We start from the raw sequence: 16,935 nt of genomic DNA, 5'->3' as shown, positions 1-16,935 counted from the left end.
GGGCAGACGCTGGAACAGCTGCTTCCCTGCGACTGCAGCGGCCCGGAACACTATTTCCTCCTGGCAGTTGTTTCACTGAAGAGTTTTCTGTGTTTGTGTCTGTGACTTTTCTCACTGGTTTCGAGTTGGAAAAGGATGATGGCACATATTTCCATGCAACAAACAGTATATTGCACCATTTGAATGGAAAAGAAAGTAGTCAAATAAAAACCTCCGTGACCTCTGTCTCTCTTTTTCTGCACATTACGCAAAAACCAAGGAATTGTTACACAGTCGTTTCCTTCAAATGTTATTCAGACTGTAGACCATCAATACGTTTTTTAATATGACGTTACAGGAGCAAACAGGAAAGCGTCAAATACAATCCGACTAAAATCTTTTGCAGGATTATTGTGTGGAATTATATTATTTTGAATTCAGGCAATTTTCTCCACCGGTTTGAACTCGTACAATTAGATAAGTGGCTTTTGGGTTTATGACTTCTTCACTTCTTACAATTCAGGTTTCCTTCAGTGTCACAATGTTGCGTTGCATGGAGAGGTTCATACTTACCTGACAGCCGCTCATATCTCATCTTCAGTTGGTGTGCTCAGGGAGGTCGTGGTACCAACATTGAAACCAATGCTTTCTGTTTTGTCCTGTGTGTAACAGGAGCGCAATGCGGAAAGTGCCATTGAGGCCCTGAAGGAGTACGAGCCTGAGATGGGGAAAGTTTACCGGTCGGACAGGAAGAGCGTTCAGAGAATCAAGGCCAGGGAGATCGTTCCTGGTGATGTGGTGGAGGTTTCCGGTAAGATTCCCGAAACCAAAGCGTCCGTTTGGTCACTTAACAAAAGTCCAGGAGCAAAAATAGGGACGACAGCAGAGAATCCTCAAGGTCACCGAATTTCACTACTTGGTGCAAACAAAGGTGGACCGGAAATCCCGTCACATCTGCACAATTCTTCATACTGATCAAGTTCAGTGTGAAAATTCCTGTGCGTGAACAGTTTTGTGACGGCAGTCAGCAGATAAGTGAACAAAAGAAGCAGCAGCTGACGTTGGGAAATTTGAATTAGGTAATGATGACGTAAAGTAAAAAGGTCGAGCCTCGGCTCGTCAAATCACGACGTAGCAGATAATTTATACTAAGAATAAACCGTAATAGATTCAGAACACACTTTAAAAATGTCACACGTACTAATAACTAAGCCAACGCTCATCTCTGCAGCTTATTCAGGACTTCTCAACCTTGGATCTAGACAGCAAGTGTTTTACCAACCGACTATTGCTTCAGAGGAATGATAATCGACTCCGAGCTTCAGCCGAAAACGGTTCAAACAGACGACTTTTGCTCTTTAAACTATTATTTGTTTGGTTCCTGTTTTTATGTAATGATGAAAGCTTCTGGGCTCATTCACTCGTATACATCAAGAGTCACATGCACGTACATGTGAGTGTGTGTGTGCGTTCATGTCTCCTGATGTCCTTGAGAATGAACATGGACCCTTTTAAGGCAGTCACAGAAAAAGGGGGAGGAGGGGAACTAAAGGAACTTTGTGAGGGTAGAAAAAAAAAAAACAGGCTTGAGTATAAATACACTTAATATCGCTCCTCTGTCTCTCGCTCTGTTTGCTGCACACCTGTTCTCTTCATTTCATGCTCTCCCCAAGGTCTCCTTCTCCCTCCGTGTCTGAGTGTGGTATCAGCTTTCAACAACAACACATCTATCCACAGTGCTAAAACCAGTGGACCCCCCCCCCGCTCTCATCTCCAGGCAGCCTAATGCTGCCTTCACGTTGACATCAAGCTGTTTGCACGCTCATCCTGCGCCGAAAGCTGCTAAACAAATCAAAATGGTCTCTTTTCGGTGTTTGTGTCTCTTTGTGTCTGACACTAGTTGGTGACAAAGTGCCAGCTGACATCAGGCTCATCTCCATCAAGTCCACCACCCTGCGTGTGGACCAGTCCATCCTCACCGGTAGGTATCTGCAGGGAGATACAGACATATTTATTGATGTCCGCTTCGTCCCCTCACCCCCCTCACGTACAGCTTGTGTGTGTGCCGGTCTCCCACAGGTGAGTCCGTCAGCGTGATCAAACACACCGATGCCGTCCCCGACCCCCGAGCCGTCAACCAGGACAAGAAGAACATGCTGTTTTCTGTGAGTCTTTTTTTTTATGAAAACTGCTCCCTTTTGAGCCTTCCTTGTCCATCTTTATGTTACACAATCAATAGCGCTCCAGTTGTTGTTTCATAATGTTTTGTTCAAAATGTTGACTACAATAAAGGCTGAACAGGAAGCCCTAGACTGTGACGAAAACACAGCACAACAGAGGGAGTTTAATTCAAACACACGATACGGTATAACAGATAAAACAATAAAACCAATCAACAAACATGTTACTCAGGATTTGCTAACTTGGACCTTTCCCTTTGCCGGATGATGCAATAGGATGTGAAGGGGTTGCCAAAGTTATGACAATTCATCCTGAGAGGGACCTGAATGCACCACAAGCTAAATTGAATTTCTCTAAAATCTGGTGACACAAGTAAACGTCATCATGGCACTGAATGAAAACTCAGGCAATCACCAACGTTAGTAAGATTCATCTCTGGGGATGGGAAGTCTCAAAGAATTCCGTCCGATAGCTGAGATATTTCAATCCGTTCCAGATCGACCAGCTAATTTCTCATTGTTTTGCTCTGCTAAGGGAACCAACATCGCCGCAGGAAAAGCCACCGGTATCGCCGTTGCGACCGGCGTCTCCACTGAGATCGGAAAGATTCGTGACCAGATGGCTGCCACCGAGCAGGAGAAGACCCCCCTGCAGCAGAAGCTGGACGAGTTCGGAGAGCAGCTCTCCAAGGTGGGCGAGGCAGACAGACGAGCGTGACTCAAGAAATGTGAATTTAAAACAAATGTCTCACACGTCCCTCTGTCTGTCTGGCCTGCAGGTCATCTCCCTCATCTGCGTGGCCGTGTGGATAATCAACATCGGCCACTTCAACGACCCCGTCCACGGAGGCTCCTGGATCCGCGGGGCTGTCTACTACTTCAAGATTGCCGTGGCTCTGGCTGTGGCTGCCATCCCTGAAGGTGAACTCCTGTCTATGATTCGTCCTGTCTGTAGACATGCATCTACTAATAAAATGAAAGCCATTGGCTGATTGATCGTGATAATATTATACAGTCACATTGAGGAGGAAGTCGTCGATTTTGCTCATCCAAGTCTGCCATGAAGTGTCTTCAGCGAGGGACGGAGGCGGATTATCTGACTCACAGACGGGAGACGAATAATCTCTTTTTTTGGTCCTGCCCAGCTCCACCAATAGACGGCTTCTCAGTAAGTCGGGCACTTCTATCTTTACTCAGCTCGCTCTCTACATCAAAGAGCTTCACCCGCAGTCAAAGGAGCCATCAAACACAGGCACTTGAAACAAAAAGAATGTTTCCGTCCGAATGGGGCCGATGAAACATTCTGGGACAGAAACAACCTGCTCGCATTCCTCCGTCACATCGGAGTCAGCTGCAAACTGGCCGTGCTCGTCACACACTGCCTTCTGCTGATGCCAAAAAGGGCAAGATCATATGCAAAGACAGATGCCTCCATAATGTCACTAAACTGGACCCTCTCCAGACCTTCTTCACACCATTGTCAGACTTGATTATTGCCAAGAATTTGAACACAGGAATACTTCAGTCAGGGTGTCCTCCAGCTGACGGCTTAAGGGACCCCAACTGTTGTCTGCCACCCAGCGGCAGGTGGCTTTTGAGCAGACACGTCGGATAACTTTATCTTTAGTTCATGTAGCCTGACCTCCTGTTCCTTCCACCGCAGGTCTGCCCGCTGTCATCACCACCTGCCTGGCTCTGGGAACACGTCGTATGGCCAAGAAGAACGCCATCGTCAGGAGCCTTCCCTCCGTGGAGACCCTGGGCTGCACCTCAGTCATCTGCTCCGACAAGACCGGTACCCTCACCACCAACCAGATGTGTGTCACAAAGGTAGGTTCACACCAATCCCACCAGTATCGTATTCCGCCCTCGTAGGTGGGAGCCGATCCAATGAAGTGTCTGTGTGTGTTTTTTGCTTCTCTGCAGATGTTCGTCATCGATAAAGTCGATGGAGACAACGTCTCCCTCGGCCAGTACGACATCTCGGGCTCTAAGTACACCCCCGAAGGAGAAGTGTGAGTGACAAAAGAGTTCAGAATGAATCTTATCGGACCGTGCGCACACTGGAAAACATATTTGTTTTCTTTTTTTTACCAGTACGAGGAACGGCATGTCCGTGAAGTGCGGCCAGTACGACGGGCTGGTGGAGCTGGCGACCATCTGCGCCCTGTGCAACGACTCCTCTCTGGACTACAACGAGGTGCGTAGGAGCATTCAGGGGCATGCCGGTTCGTGACGTTCGCAGTTAATTGCCGACTTCTAAAAGGACGTTTGTTCTGTCTTTATCGCTTTAATGATGCAGTCAAAGGGTATCTATGAGAAAGTGGGCGAGGCCACGGAAACGGCGCTGTCCTGTTTGGTGGAGAAGATGAACGTGTTCAACACGGAAGTGCGTGGCCTGTCCAAGGTGGAGAGGGCGAACGCTTGCTGCTGTGTAAGTCTACAAAACACATCTCCCTGTATACAAAGACATTTCACAAGTTTGCTAAAGCAACTTGAAGGGTTAATCGGTGGAAAAAATTACAAAGATAAACAGTGGCCTTCCTCTTCCTCATTTTTCGTACAGGTGATCAAGCAGCTGATGAAGAAGGAGTTCACCCTGGAGTTCTCCAGAGACAGAAAGTCCATGTCAGTTTACTGCTCTCCTGCCAAGTCTGCCAAATCCCCCGTAGGAAACAAGATGTTTGTCAAAGTGAGTCTACGGCTCCTTATTGACACCGCGGTGCTTTGAGCATATGGAAGAGGAGGAGAACGGACAACGAACTTCCAAGATCAAAACCCTCTAAATTTGAAAGAAATTACAAAATGAAGGTCAATGAATCAAACGGCATGTTATTCAAACGGCATGTGTTGATGATGTTGCACGTTATGTTAACCGCGTTGACAGGGGGCTCCAGAAGGTGTCATTGACCGCTGCGCGTACGTCCGCGTGGGCACCACCCGCATACCCATGACCGGCCCGGTGAAAGAACACCTCCTGTCGGTCATCAAGGAGTGGGGCACCGGGCGGGACACCCTACGCTGTCTGGCACTGGCCACCTGCGACACACCTATAAGGAAGGAGGATATGAAATTGGAGGACGCCACCAAGTTCATCGACTATGAGGTAGGCCGACTGAGGAAGAAACTATGGACAGTGTCTCATCTGTGAAGGTGGATTTCACTAAAACAATTGTTTGGGATGTTACTGCAGATTATTAAAGGATGCTAAACTTTTTGTCGTCCCTTTCTCTCCAGACTGAAATGACCTTCGTGGGCTGCGTCGGCATGCTCGACCCTCCCCGTAAGGAGGTCATGGGCTCCATTGAGCTGTGCAGGGCTGCCGGTATCCGCGTCATCATGATCACCGGTCAGTAGGCGCAACTCACTCTCATCTCGCCCTGTGACAACCTCTTCAAAAGGAACCGACGGTGAAAATCTCCCTTTCTGTCGTCCCAGGTGACAACAAAGGCACGGCTGTGGCCATCTGCCGGCGTATCGGCATCTTCACCGAGGACGAGGACGTCACCGGCAAGGCCTTCACCGGCCGCGAGTTTGACGACCTCGATCTGTACGACCAGAAGATCGCTGTTCGGAAGGCTTGCTGCTTCGCCAGGGTGGAGCCGTCCCACAAGTCAAAGATCGTTGAGTTCCTGCAGGGCTTTGATGAGATCACCGCCATGGTGAGCGCGAAAGATAGAGAGTGTAAACAATGTTGTTACTTGTGCTGAAACTGGAAGGAAACCACCATCTCAAAGTATGGACCAGACCAATAACCCATGTCCCTTCCACGCTCCGCCAAGACTGGTGATGGAGTAAACGATGCCCCCGCCTTGAAGAAGGCGGAGATTGGCATCGCCATGGGCTCTGGCACTGCCGTTGCCAAGTCTGCCTCCGAGATGGTCCTCGCCGACGACAACTTCTCCTCCATCGTGTCCGCCGTCGAGGAGGGCCGCGCAATCTACAACAACATGAAGCAGTTCATCCGCTACCTCATCTCCTCCAACGTCGGCGAGGTCGTCTGGTGAGCACGCACCCGTGTGGACGGGAGGGGAGAAGTGACCGGGCGTTGTTTTACCGCAGAGCCAAACGTTTGCTTTGCTTCCTCTCCCCCGCGCGCTCAGCATCTTCCTGACGGCCGCGCTGGGTCTGCCCGAGGCTCTGATCCCCGTCCAGCTGCTGTGGGTCAACCTGGTGACTGACGGTCTGCCCGCCACCGCGCTGGGCTTCAACCCTCCCGACCTGGACATCATGGGCAAAGCCCCCCGCTCGCCCAAAGAGCCCCTCATCTCCGGCTGGCTCTTCTTCAGATACATGGCCATCGGAGGTACGACGCATTGGGTTCACGCTGCAGGAGTTTGTTTTTTTGTGGTGTGGCAATTTTATTTGGTCTACCAAACGTTTATGATGCCGCTGTCATTTCAGAGAACACTCGCAGACAATGTTCATTGAAATGATGTTGTTGCCGTGGTAACACGTCTGCCTTCTGTGCATCACGTGCAAAATTGACATTTATTTCTTCAACATCAACCTCCTCAGAAACTCTCTGGCTGTCACTGTACAATTAGCTTTCACATGTTTATTGATTCTACGTGGAAGGATTATTTGTTTAACACGGTAACATCTCCTCCAGGTTACGTTGGTGCTGCAACTGTCGCAGCAGCTGCCTGGTGGTTCCTGTACTGTGACGAAGGCCCGATGGTTTCCTTCCACCAGCTGGTTAGTTTTTCACACCCGATTATTTTCCTTCAAGTTGTTTCCCCCGACCGCGCAGCGTCGTTTCACGTGTTCTTCACAGGGAGAACCTCAGCTTCTCAGGCACCGTGCAGGACTTTAGTAAGTCATGTTATGTCTCCGTCTCCCCCCCCTCAGTCCCACTTCATGCAGTGCAGCGAGGACAACGAGGACTTTGAAGGGATCCACTGCGAGGTGTTCGAGGCTGCCCCCCCAATGACCATGGCTCTGTCTGTGCTGGTCACCATCGAGATGTGCAACGCTCTGAACAGGTCTGACGACGCTGTAGCCCCCACTTCCCGCTGCGCACCGTCAATGAACAATACACGACATTCTGCCAGTAGAATCCATTTGTGTCCTGGACCAAATTACACATTTCTATAAATTGTGCATTTCCATTGATGCCACTTTCTTGTACAAGTTAGGAGCACTATTTTTTTACAAAAGTAGTAAAATAAAATACTTTGACTTTTGTTATTTGAAGAACAATAAGCTGTCAATACTCTTTACTACTCATCTATTTGAGAGTTCAAATGCAACTTTTAATAGACAAGACTTACCATCCTTCAATATTCAACACGTAAATGTCACATGCTTAATTCGTTTTTCCTACTTTCACCGCAAAAAACATCATCACCAACATTTCCGTCTGCATTAACGTTCCCCTCCGCCTCCCCCGTCCTACTCCTCCCTCCCTCCCTCCCTCCCTCCAGCTTGTCTGAGAACCAGTCCCTGGTGCGCATGCCGCCCTGGAGCAACCTCTGGCTGGTGGGCGCCATGACACTCTCCATGTCCCTTCACTTCATGATCATCTACGTCGACCCGCTGCCCGTGAGTCTGGCACTGGCTCTCTCTCTCACACACACACACACACACGCACACACACACACATGCACACACACACTGCCTATCCAACCTCTGTGTTGCTGTTGCTTAAACACTTAACAGACGATGCAGCGCTCAGCTGCCCAAATCCGCTGCTTCAGTCTGTGAACTCCTAAAATGGTGATTTAAAAAGAAATGTATGTGAATTTGTGTCTTCGCCTGTGAAGATGCAAATTCACAGATACGAGAAAACAAATCTTCAGAGGGAACAACACTGACCTTAATGTCATTCGACAGCTGGTGTGCCGCTAGTTTGGCAGCTTTAATGCGATGCTGCTCTCGTCCACAGATGATCTTCAAGCTCACTCACTTGAACGTGGAGCAGTGGCTGATGGTGCTGAAGCTCTCCTTCCCGGTCATCCTCATCGATGAGGTTCTCAAGTTTGTGGCTCGCACATATCTGGAGGGTAAGCTAAACACGTGACCTGTGCACAACACGTTTCCTTCATGTTTGCAGTGTGTCGAGTGATGTTTCCTGGAGCAGATGTTGCCCAGCGAGTCTGTATTAAGTATGCATAATTGCGTATCCAGCTTTAGTGAGTACAATGGCAGTACTTTGTATTGACATTTTAAAGGGGATTGAAGCTGGTCACATTCATCACTTATTTACAGCCTCAACACTATTAGCTGGGACAAATATTTATATTTTCATTCTCCTTTAACATTTTAACTTGAACCGGTGCAACAAACTTCCACGTTTAAGCAGTCTGCATCATGCACATTTGGTTGAGTTTACTTGGTCTTTCAAATACTTTAGGACTAAAATATTATGGTTCCAGAGGATCAGTTGCTTTTATAGGATTTACATCCTTCTCAAACAGCAGAGATCTGTCAGCAGAAATCTAATAATGGTGTTTATGTTTTAAGAGAAATCATTTTGCTTCCAGTAGCTTCCTGATCCTCAGATAGTAGAAATAACATTAGCACACAATGTTGTCAGATTATTTCCTTAAAACCAAACATACTCAGATGCTATTAATTTGACTTGCTCATGTGGAAAATACTGGAATGTATATTTAACCTATAAGCATTATTTTTCCTCACTATGTGAAACAACTGACTAAAACTGCATGTATGAAGATTCAATTTGGGAAAATATGCTAGTACAAATATTTGCCTACTTGAATCCATCCATGGTGGAAACCAGTTGGATGGAACAAAACTTCCGTCCAACTGTATCGGATGTTAATTCGTATAAAAATGGTAATGTTTCATGAGTTTATGCGCAGTTGCCAGGCGACCAGCAGCGACTTCAGGAATATACTGCTCCCAGCAAAGACATCGGCCACGTTAAAAAAAGATAATATTGTTCTTTACACTTTGTTAGTTCAGATTCAGATATTAAACCAAGAAAATCTGGAGGCTTTTGTTGTAGCTTTTGTTCGTCTAACTAGAAGCGACGTATTAAGTTTGCATATTTCCCAAAACAAACGGACTCTTCACTCAACATTCCCCCACCGCTGAACTGCTCGTTTTCTTCCGCAGGGAAAGTCTAGAGGGGAAGAGCGACAGAGCTGAAGCAGATAGACGGGGGAAATGGAGAAGCAGAGGGCGGAGCGATAAGGGCGGAGCAATGAAGGCGGAGCGATAAGGGCGGAGCGCTCCCGCTGAAGGAGCAGATCAAAAGCATGAATACAAAAGAAAAACACATGCACCATCTGAAAATACACCAAAAGAAAGCTGCAAAATATTTTGTTCTGTGTATGTACTGAAGTTAATATATAGGTGAGAGTTATTAAAACTATTGTGTTGATTCTATTCTTAAAGAATAAAGATATGTATTAAAGAAAGCCATGTTTTTTTCCATGTATATTATTATCGTAAATAACAATTGGTAAACAAAGTCATCTACAGATTAGTTGCATTTACATAAAACCCAACACATTTATGACGAGTTTGGTTTCTGACAGTTGTTGCACCAGTGAGGCAGGTAGTTATTATCACAATAACTGACGTATAATAGAGTTAATACAACCTTTTATGGCCAGTGATAAAGTTGAATCTGCACAAGTAGATCAAAGGCAAAATATCAAATGATACAGTATGAAGTATATTATATATCTTTTACATTTCCCGGGACTTTTATCTTATTTGGTGGCTCTGCAAGGAGGGTTGAGGCACTTTATCATAATATTTGAATAAGAACTGAAAAGGTTAGAGAAAAGATTGTGAGTAGCTTTACTTTGCACCAAACAATCCGAGCAGATGGTTTGAATGGATGAACAAACACATCCTGATTTCATCATAGAGTTTCTCTCTTGTTCCGATGCACAATCATCAATAAGCGGGAAGTCTAAAAGCGACTACGGATGTCGCACGACAATAATTAGCTAAAATAAAGAGGCAACAATAGTGCATACGATAAAAATATCCTATGTGAAATGCAGATCATTCGCTTCGTGTCACTGCGATTCATAATTGCACTGTGAGCCGATGTTCCGCAATGAACAAAGACGTCTGCACCGGAAGTTCATTGCATAATTTGCACGACATTTAGTGACACAGTGAAATATCGAGTGTTTTGCTGGAATCAGGTCAGTTTTAACAGAAAACATTTACATGTGTAAATTAGTAGAGGAACAAACGCGTTACTGGATTTAAAGGAATGTGAACATTCAAGGTTAATCATCACTTTGGTAGCTAAGCAACGGTTTGAGTCATGGACGGGGAACCATCACCACAAGACGCCGTCTCTTTGGGAGCGTCCCGCGGGAGACGCGCTAGCAGCACCAGCTGTGACAGCCCCGGTGGTCTTGACAATATTCCGCGTGGCCGTTTGGTCCTCGTTGGAGCAGCCAAACATTTTGTCCGTCCTCTTTGGTTCCGATAAACGGAACTCACGAAGCGTCTGCAGGCGGCGAGCTCGCCTCGCTGACCCCCTCCTCCAGGATCTCCCTGACTTGTTCCAGACTCTCGGCTTGCCGAATCAACTCCAGCTTCACCTGGAGGGACGGACGGGGATCAGACAGATCTGTCACCGATGTGTGGGATGGATTGCGTCAATTTTCTAAGAGAAGAGGAAGTTTAGAAGCTGTACGCGTGCACATCGGGTCGTACCTGAAGCGACTGGGAGAGCTGGACGAAGTCCTTCTGGACGGTCTGGGTGGTGTCCACCTGCGAGCGCAGACTGATCACTTGGCTACGCAGCTCCAGACACTGCTGATGGAGGGACGCCTGGCGGCCAGAAACGGAGTGTCGCATTACGAAATGTGTCACTTTGGTAAATATCAACAAGACTGTTGAATGTAAGCGCAGGAATTCACGATCTGGGTTCCAGTCTTGTGGATTCATGGCTCAAACTTGTTTCTCGTTATGTTACTATTGTAAAATAGGCTAACAATTCATGTGTATTCCCTTCCTGAATTTCTTAAAACTGAGAACAATAATCATGATTAACAGGTCTTCACTTCAACAGCTTTGCACTTGAGTTGTTTCCAAAGCTTTTTGGAGCTCTTGTCTCCTCACACAAGCAGCAGGGAACATTACAGCATCAGCAGCATCACTACGCTCAGTGCTACAAGCGGGTGGGATTTACTTTATCGTTACTGAGGGCCTTGTTGGTGCTCTGCACGTGAGACAGCGCCACCCGCAGGGCTTCCACTTCAGTGCGGCAGGCCAGCAGCTCGGCGTGCAGCTGTTCCCTCTGACTCTGGATCCTCTCCGTCTCCGTCTTCAGACTGGACAACTGCACTGCGCCCGGGCAACACACAATGAGCCTCTTACTTTCACCGTTTTATTGGATGGAAAACCAGTAGGAACAAAACCACTGACTGGCTCACCAGGCCGACAATAGAGTTGAAGACTCACCTCCTAAAACGTCTGATGACGGTAGTTGTGGAGTGGGAACAGACAGGAAGAGAGAGAAACAGGGAGGTAAAAACATAGTACAGTGTGCTAAATCCCGCCCTGAATATTCAAATAATCCACCGACCGTTCTCCTCCGTCCGGGTGTCCAGCTGCTCCTGCAGGTGGACGATCTCGATGCGAAGACGCTCCTCACAGTGCGCCCCCTGCAGGGCGGAGTCAACAGTCAGCAGGAGCGGCGCCAGCGTGAGACACTCACTGCTGAAAAGCACGAGCTGATCCTAAGACTCGCAGAGCCGAGACGTCGACAAGCTTAAATGGACCTCCAATGTCCTCCAAAGTGATCACAACTACTATCTGGAAGTTAAACAAAAACCGCAACTGCCGAAGGGAAGCTAAATAAAAAAAGAATTCCCGCAGGTTTCTGTTCCCCGTAGAACACTATGTTCAAGTTCAAGTTCAATTTCATTTAAGTGCTTAACAAGGTCGGAAAGCAGCGATACAATAAAACACAGAAAGAGAACAATGTACAATACAAAATATCTGACAGAAGAGAAAGAATAAAGTCAAAATATGAAAGCTCAACTTGAATTAAAAGCCAATGAATAGAGGGTCTTCAGCAGGGACTTGAACGTTGCAATGGTCCGAGCTGTTCTTACATGGATGGGTAAACTATTCCAGAGGTTTGGAGCAGCCACTGAAAAGGCTCGGTCACCTCTGGTTTTTAACCTGGATCCAGGCACATCGAGGAGCATCTGATTAGACGACCTCAGCGCTCTGATAGGTGTGCGGACATGTAAGAGCTCCGACAAGTAGGAAGGCGACAACCCATTTAAAATTTTAAAAACAATTAATACAATTTTAAATTCAATCCTGAAACAAACAAGAAGCCAGTGGAGGGTGGCCAAAGCCGGAGTGATGTGGTCGCGTTTTTTAGTCCTGGTCAAAGGTCGAGCTGCTGCGTTCTGGACTAACTGCAAGCGACGAAGGGATGACTGATCCAACCCAACACACAGTGAGTTGCAGTAGTCTAAGCGGGACGTAATGAACGCATGTATGACTCTCTCAAAGTCTTTGCGTAGCAGGTAGGGCTTGACTTTAGCCAGGAGTCTCAGCTGGAAGAAGCTAGTTTTGACAACAGAACGAATCTATTTGTCTAGTTTAAAAGCACTGTCAAAAATCACTCCCAGATTTCTGGTAAAAGGACGAATTTGGGAGACTAAAATAGTAGAGTATCTACACAGGCACTGAGATGTTCAGCACGTCCAAACACAACAACCTCGGTCTTATTGTCATTAAGACAGAGAAAATTCTGATCCATCCATACTTTGAGATCACTCAAGCAGTTTAACAGCGGCTTGATAGATAGAGAAAATGTGAAACTAATAAAGCAGATTTACTCTAAATGCAGTAATTTGACCTGCAGCGTTGCTGGGAACGATGAGTCCGGCCCCTCGTGCTCGACCTCCTCCCCTTTCAGTCTGGACAGCTCGCTGCACACCTTCCTCTGGGAAAAGGATAACTCCGCCTGGACGCAAGCATGCAGATTCAAGCACCGACGTCTACTGAATAGAGGTCACATGCAGCATGTGATATACAGCGAGGAACTACTGTCGGCTCCATCGCTGAGAGACGGAGGAGTGAGTCATGATGCGCTTGAGTTATGAATTCATGGCAAGGCTGCAACTTCATTTCGGTTCTTAGCATCTTTTCTATTTGAATCGAAATACAACCAACCAGAACAAATTTAACATTTTAGGCAAATATGTTCATTCTTTTCTCCACTCTGATTTCTGAACAGAAAATATGCAGCTGGAGCCAGCGGTAAGTTAGCTTAAGTGATCTCCGCCCAAAGACGACACACAGCAATAAAGCACATACGGGTAAATAGAATAGACTTTTTCCAAGAGGCTAAAACCACATCCCCAACACAAACAATCAGTAGGCGTCGTGTCACTCACCAGCCGACTCTGGACGGCGTTCTGTGATTGGCTGAAGGCTTTCTGTATATCCTGGAGGAGGGCCTCGGAAGTGTGGACCTGACACTGGAGCATTGATACCTGAACACACACACACACACACACATTATATCCGCTCTCGCACTGCTGTAAACACACACTCAGAGTGTTGCTCACCTGTTTGTGTGTGTGGTTGGTCTGTGTGTCCAGCTCCCTCTCCAGCTCCTCCTTCTCAGTCTGCAGCCGACTCGTCTCCCCTCGCAGCTCCGACACCTGCCCAACAAACGGCCCGTCTTCATCCCACCGCCACAAGACGCCTGAAACGACCCGACTTAATACAAGATGAAAACTCCACCTGAGCATTGAGCGCGTCCCAGTCGCCGTGGGTGACGAGCCGGTGTCCGGCCGGCGGCAGGTAGATGGCCTCGGGCACCAGAGTCCCCGTGGACACCAGCGAGTCGGTGTCCTCCTGCGCGTGGTGCTTTCTGGGCAGAGACGGCGTGTCCAGGGAGAACGAGGACAAAGAAGCCGAGTCGCAGTGCCGCAGCGAAAAATACGCCTCCGACGCGGGAGGCGTCCCTTCTCCCTCCGCCCCCGCCTCCAGCTCCGCCGGTTGGTTGTGCCTCCGGTCCGTCGGCGGCGCGGCCTCGGCCTCCGTCAGGCTGTTGCCGATTGACGGAGGGGATCCGTTACTGGCACTTTCTGCGTCCGTCCTAACTCGCCTGCCGCCGATCTAACAGGTAGAGGAAAAACAAATAAACCCTGCGGTCACGTCCAGGACGACGGGAAACAATATGAAGGGGGGAAAAATAAGAGAGGCACAAATGCAAAGACGGACCGTGTTCGGTCCGCTGGGTCTCCTCCACTCCCCAGGCTGAGACTGGAGGACAGATATCCTGGCCTCATACTGCGATGCTGTCTCTGCAGGGACACAAACCACAGTTCAATCCTCCAGTCAGACGGACAATATCCGGTTTGTCTCAACAGTTGAAATTCCTCTTTAATGAATTCTATAAAAAGTGGAAATTCTGATTCAAGACGTTGACGTTTTAACAATAAACACTTGCATTGTTTTAAAAAGGATTTCCCCACATGTAACGGTTCTCTGGCCTCTCCTAATACCTCATCATCCCTCAACTGCATACCAACATTTTAGTCCTTCTAAGCTTTCAATCCGATGTTTTAACTGATGCTATTCATTGAAAGCGAAGAATCAAATCATTTTGTGGTATTTCCAAATTCCGCAAACAGAAAACCAAAAACAAATAAGTTTCAATGCGAAACGACTCAAACGTGCAAACAAGTAGCAGCCGGCATCGCGCTGTGCTCGCCATGAAAACATGAAAGCCCAGACAAACACACACTGACCTCGCAGAGCCTCCTGCAGGGACTGGATCTCTTGATCACATTGTTTTTGCAGCTCTGCCAGTTCCTCCTGTTTGCTCAGCTCACAGATTGTCGCCACGCCCTGCCAGTGTTCGGCCTGAGCTCGGTACTCTGCCAGCTGGGCCTGCAGGCTCGTCTCTGGAAAAGGATTTTATTTTGAGTTTCAGCTGAATTGTGTTGTTTCTAAGGTGTTGGCATTTGGTAGGGACGGACTCACACACACTAATGGGAAACACCAAGGCTACCACTAGTTATATTACACAATTTAAAGGAGTACATTTACAAGTCAATTAAAAGTCCAACCATCTCCACTATGATTGATTTATAAATCCACCACTTTCTTTCGCTAAATGAAAGTGTGAGCCCTTCTGTTTGAAAGAAAACATTAACTAAAGTGTTATTTGAATGTTATTTGGAGTAATATAATAAACAGGTGCAGAGCTGAACATATAATGTATTTAAACATGTGTTACAGACGTGACTCCTGAGACCCAAATAAGCTGTAAAATATTGTTGCAGTTTTTCTATTCAGTAATTCTCTTAGGAATTATCAAGGGGATTTGTAATGCTGAGTCTTTTTATTTAACTGTCAGTTCCCCGGGGTCTATTATTGACATTACATTATTATTACCATGATTACAGGTGACAAATAAAATTGACTTCATGGATGTAAAGACTCCAGCACACATGCACAGGACGCTGTATATTTATTTATTTATTGTTGTCAAGCACAGCTGAGAATGAAATCCTGCTTGTTGTTGACAGACAACGACAAACCGAAGCCGCCAGCAACAGGTTTTTTTGCAGGTGGCTGCGGATTAAAGTAGTTAAAAGTGCTCGCAACCGTCACCGGGCTGCGAGAACAACAACAACGTTAGAGACGCGTAACAAGACGCCCACGCCAGGTCCGCGGACCACGGCTTGGACACCAGTCGAGCGACGCTAAAGAAGCTAGCATTCTAAGGCCCCGTTCGCTTCTATGGCGGCCGACGATGCCGTCGGGTCGGTTGAACCGACACGCAGCTGCGCCAAAGTCGACGGGTCTTTTCTGACCGAAAGACGCGAGTCGCCGCGCGCGTCCTCGTATTAAAGCGCGTTAAAGCGCGCGAGGAGCAGCTGCTTTAAAGGCGCGTTGCTACTTTGTAGCAGCCGTTTTGCGTTACCTGCGTCGCCGGCTCTGGAGCTCATCTTCTTCCCCCTCGGACGAGAAGAAAGGAAGAACAACAAAAGAAAAAAAGGAAACGCGTCTACGAGGCGGTCATTCGGCTTCGAGGTGCGGACGCGACCAGCGCGGCGTCAACTTCAGGAAACAACTTTCCCCGCTGCGAGTCCGCGGAAATCACGTCGACCTCCTTCCTGTCCTCCGGCGCTCCCATGTCGCCTCTGACCGCTCAGCTTCCCACCGTCTGCGCTTCAAACTGCGCTTGAAAACCATAGAAAAGAGTCAGTTGTGTTCTTTTGCTTTCGTTGTGCAGCTTGACACACCTTTAGGCAACAGGTATCTGCTCACGCGCACTGCGTGGTGACCCCTGGAGGTCACTGACCATTGATACTGAGAAATACATAAATAATAGTTTATTTATTGAAGAGTAGCATATTCTTTTCTTTTCTAACAGGTAAATAAATAATATGACAATTTTCCAATTTATGTGAGAAAAAACGATTATATACACACTAAAAAATGGTAATTTGAGATTGTTTTTTATATTTTAATTTTCAGATTCATTTAATTTATACAGATTCTTTTTTGAATGATTGAAAAAAAATAGTTTTGCCCGCATATTAAACGTGTTCCCTCTTTTTCCCATTTGACAGATTCCTCTAAAAGTGAAGACGGCAGTGTGCTGCCTGCTTTAACCTTGTGCAGAATGTCCTGCAGGCAATCATAAAATACAAACATGGCTGTTTTTTTAAGGTTGTTGTGAGCGGTTGGAGGCCCCCCGCTGATCCAGCACCGTGTCCTTTTGCTTCTCTAGATGTCGCTCCATCACGTACGGCTCCCGCCGCCCAAACTGTCCAATTCCTTCGTT

At 47.2% G+C, this 16,935-nt stretch overlaps 2 protein-coding genes across 3 annotated transcripts in view; one reads left to right on the top strand and one right to left on the bottom strand.

Annotated features, from left to right (window-relative positions):
* atp2a1 (ATPase sarcoplasmic/endoplasmic reticulum Ca2+ transporting 1) overlaps nucleotides 1-9,547 on the top strand; it is a 14,607-nt gene extending 5,060 nt beyond the window's left edge. Inside the window, exons 6-25 of one of the 2 annotated variants that reach the window (XM_040189900.2) lie at nucleotides 652-790; nucleotides 1,880-1,960; nucleotides 2,059-2,144; nucleotides 2,695-2,850; nucleotides 2,939-3,080; nucleotides 3,823-3,989; nucleotides 4,086-4,174; nucleotides 4,257-4,359; nucleotides 4,462-4,593; nucleotides 4,726-4,851; nucleotides 5,047-5,265; nucleotides 5,397-5,508; nucleotides 5,598-5,821; nucleotides 5,942-6,162; nucleotides 6,263-6,465; nucleotides 6,772-6,857; nucleotides 7,011-7,144; nucleotides 7,586-7,703; nucleotides 8,047-8,164; nucleotides 9,243-9,547. In XM_040189900.2, coding sequence (XP_040045834.1) covers nucleotides 652-790; nucleotides 1,880-1,960; nucleotides 2,059-2,144; nucleotides 2,695-2,850; nucleotides 2,939-3,080; nucleotides 3,823-3,989; nucleotides 4,086-4,174; nucleotides 4,257-4,359; nucleotides 4,462-4,593; nucleotides 4,726-4,851; nucleotides 5,047-5,265; nucleotides 5,397-5,508; nucleotides 5,598-5,821; nucleotides 5,942-6,162; nucleotides 6,263-6,465; nucleotides 6,772-6,857; nucleotides 7,011-7,144; nucleotides 7,586-7,703; nucleotides 8,047-8,164; nucleotides 9,243-9,253 — 2,667 coding nt within the window. In that variant the 3' untranslated portion in view covers nucleotides 9,254-9,547. Of the gene's footprint in view, nucleotides 1-651; nucleotides 791-1,879; nucleotides 1,961-2,058; nucleotides 2,145-2,694; nucleotides 2,851-2,938; nucleotides 3,081-3,822; nucleotides 3,990-4,085; nucleotides 4,175-4,256; nucleotides 4,360-4,461; nucleotides 4,594-4,725; nucleotides 4,852-5,046; nucleotides 5,266-5,396; nucleotides 5,509-5,597; nucleotides 5,822-5,941; nucleotides 6,163-6,262; nucleotides 6,466-6,771; nucleotides 6,858-7,010; nucleotides 7,145-7,585; nucleotides 7,704-8,046; nucleotides 8,197-9,242 lie in introns of those variants that run through there. The other variant, XM_078083982.1, reaches the window with a different exon arrangement.
* A 94-nt stretch (nucleotides 9,548-9,641) lies between these two features.
* On the bottom strand, nucleotides 9,642-16,443 carry rabep2 (rabaptin, RAB GTPase binding effector protein 2). The gene is made up of 12 exons (XM_040189901.2): nucleotides 16,069-16,443; nucleotides 14,888-15,043; nucleotides 14,358-14,440; nucleotides 13,875-14,252; nucleotides 13,697-13,792; nucleotides 13,523-13,621; nucleotides 12,982-13,089; nucleotides 11,689-11,767; nucleotides 11,565-11,576; nucleotides 11,293-11,447; nucleotides 10,815-10,931; nucleotides 9,642-10,699 (listed from the first exon to the last, which is right to left on the bottom strand). Exons 1-12 carry the CDS (start codon nucleotides 16,091-16,093, stop codon nucleotides 10,595-10,597), a joined length of 1,413 nt encoding a protein of 470 aa, XP_040045835.1. The 5' UTR covers nucleotides 16,094-16,443; the 3' UTR covers nucleotides 9,642-10,594.
* Between the last annotated feature and the right edge of the window lie 492 nt (nucleotides 16,444-16,935).

This window comes from Gasterosteus aculeatus, chromosome 11 (genome assembly GCF_964276395.1).
Source record: "Gasterosteus aculeatus chromosome 11, fGasAcu3.hap1.1, whole genome shotgun sequence".
In the NCBI taxonomy this organism is placed as follows: Eukaryota; Metazoa; Chordata; class Actinopteri; order Perciformes; family Gasterosteidae; genus Gasterosteus; species Gasterosteus aculeatus.
Note: the sequence above shows the minus strand (reverse complement) of the source record. Positions and strands in the feature narration are given on the sequence as shown.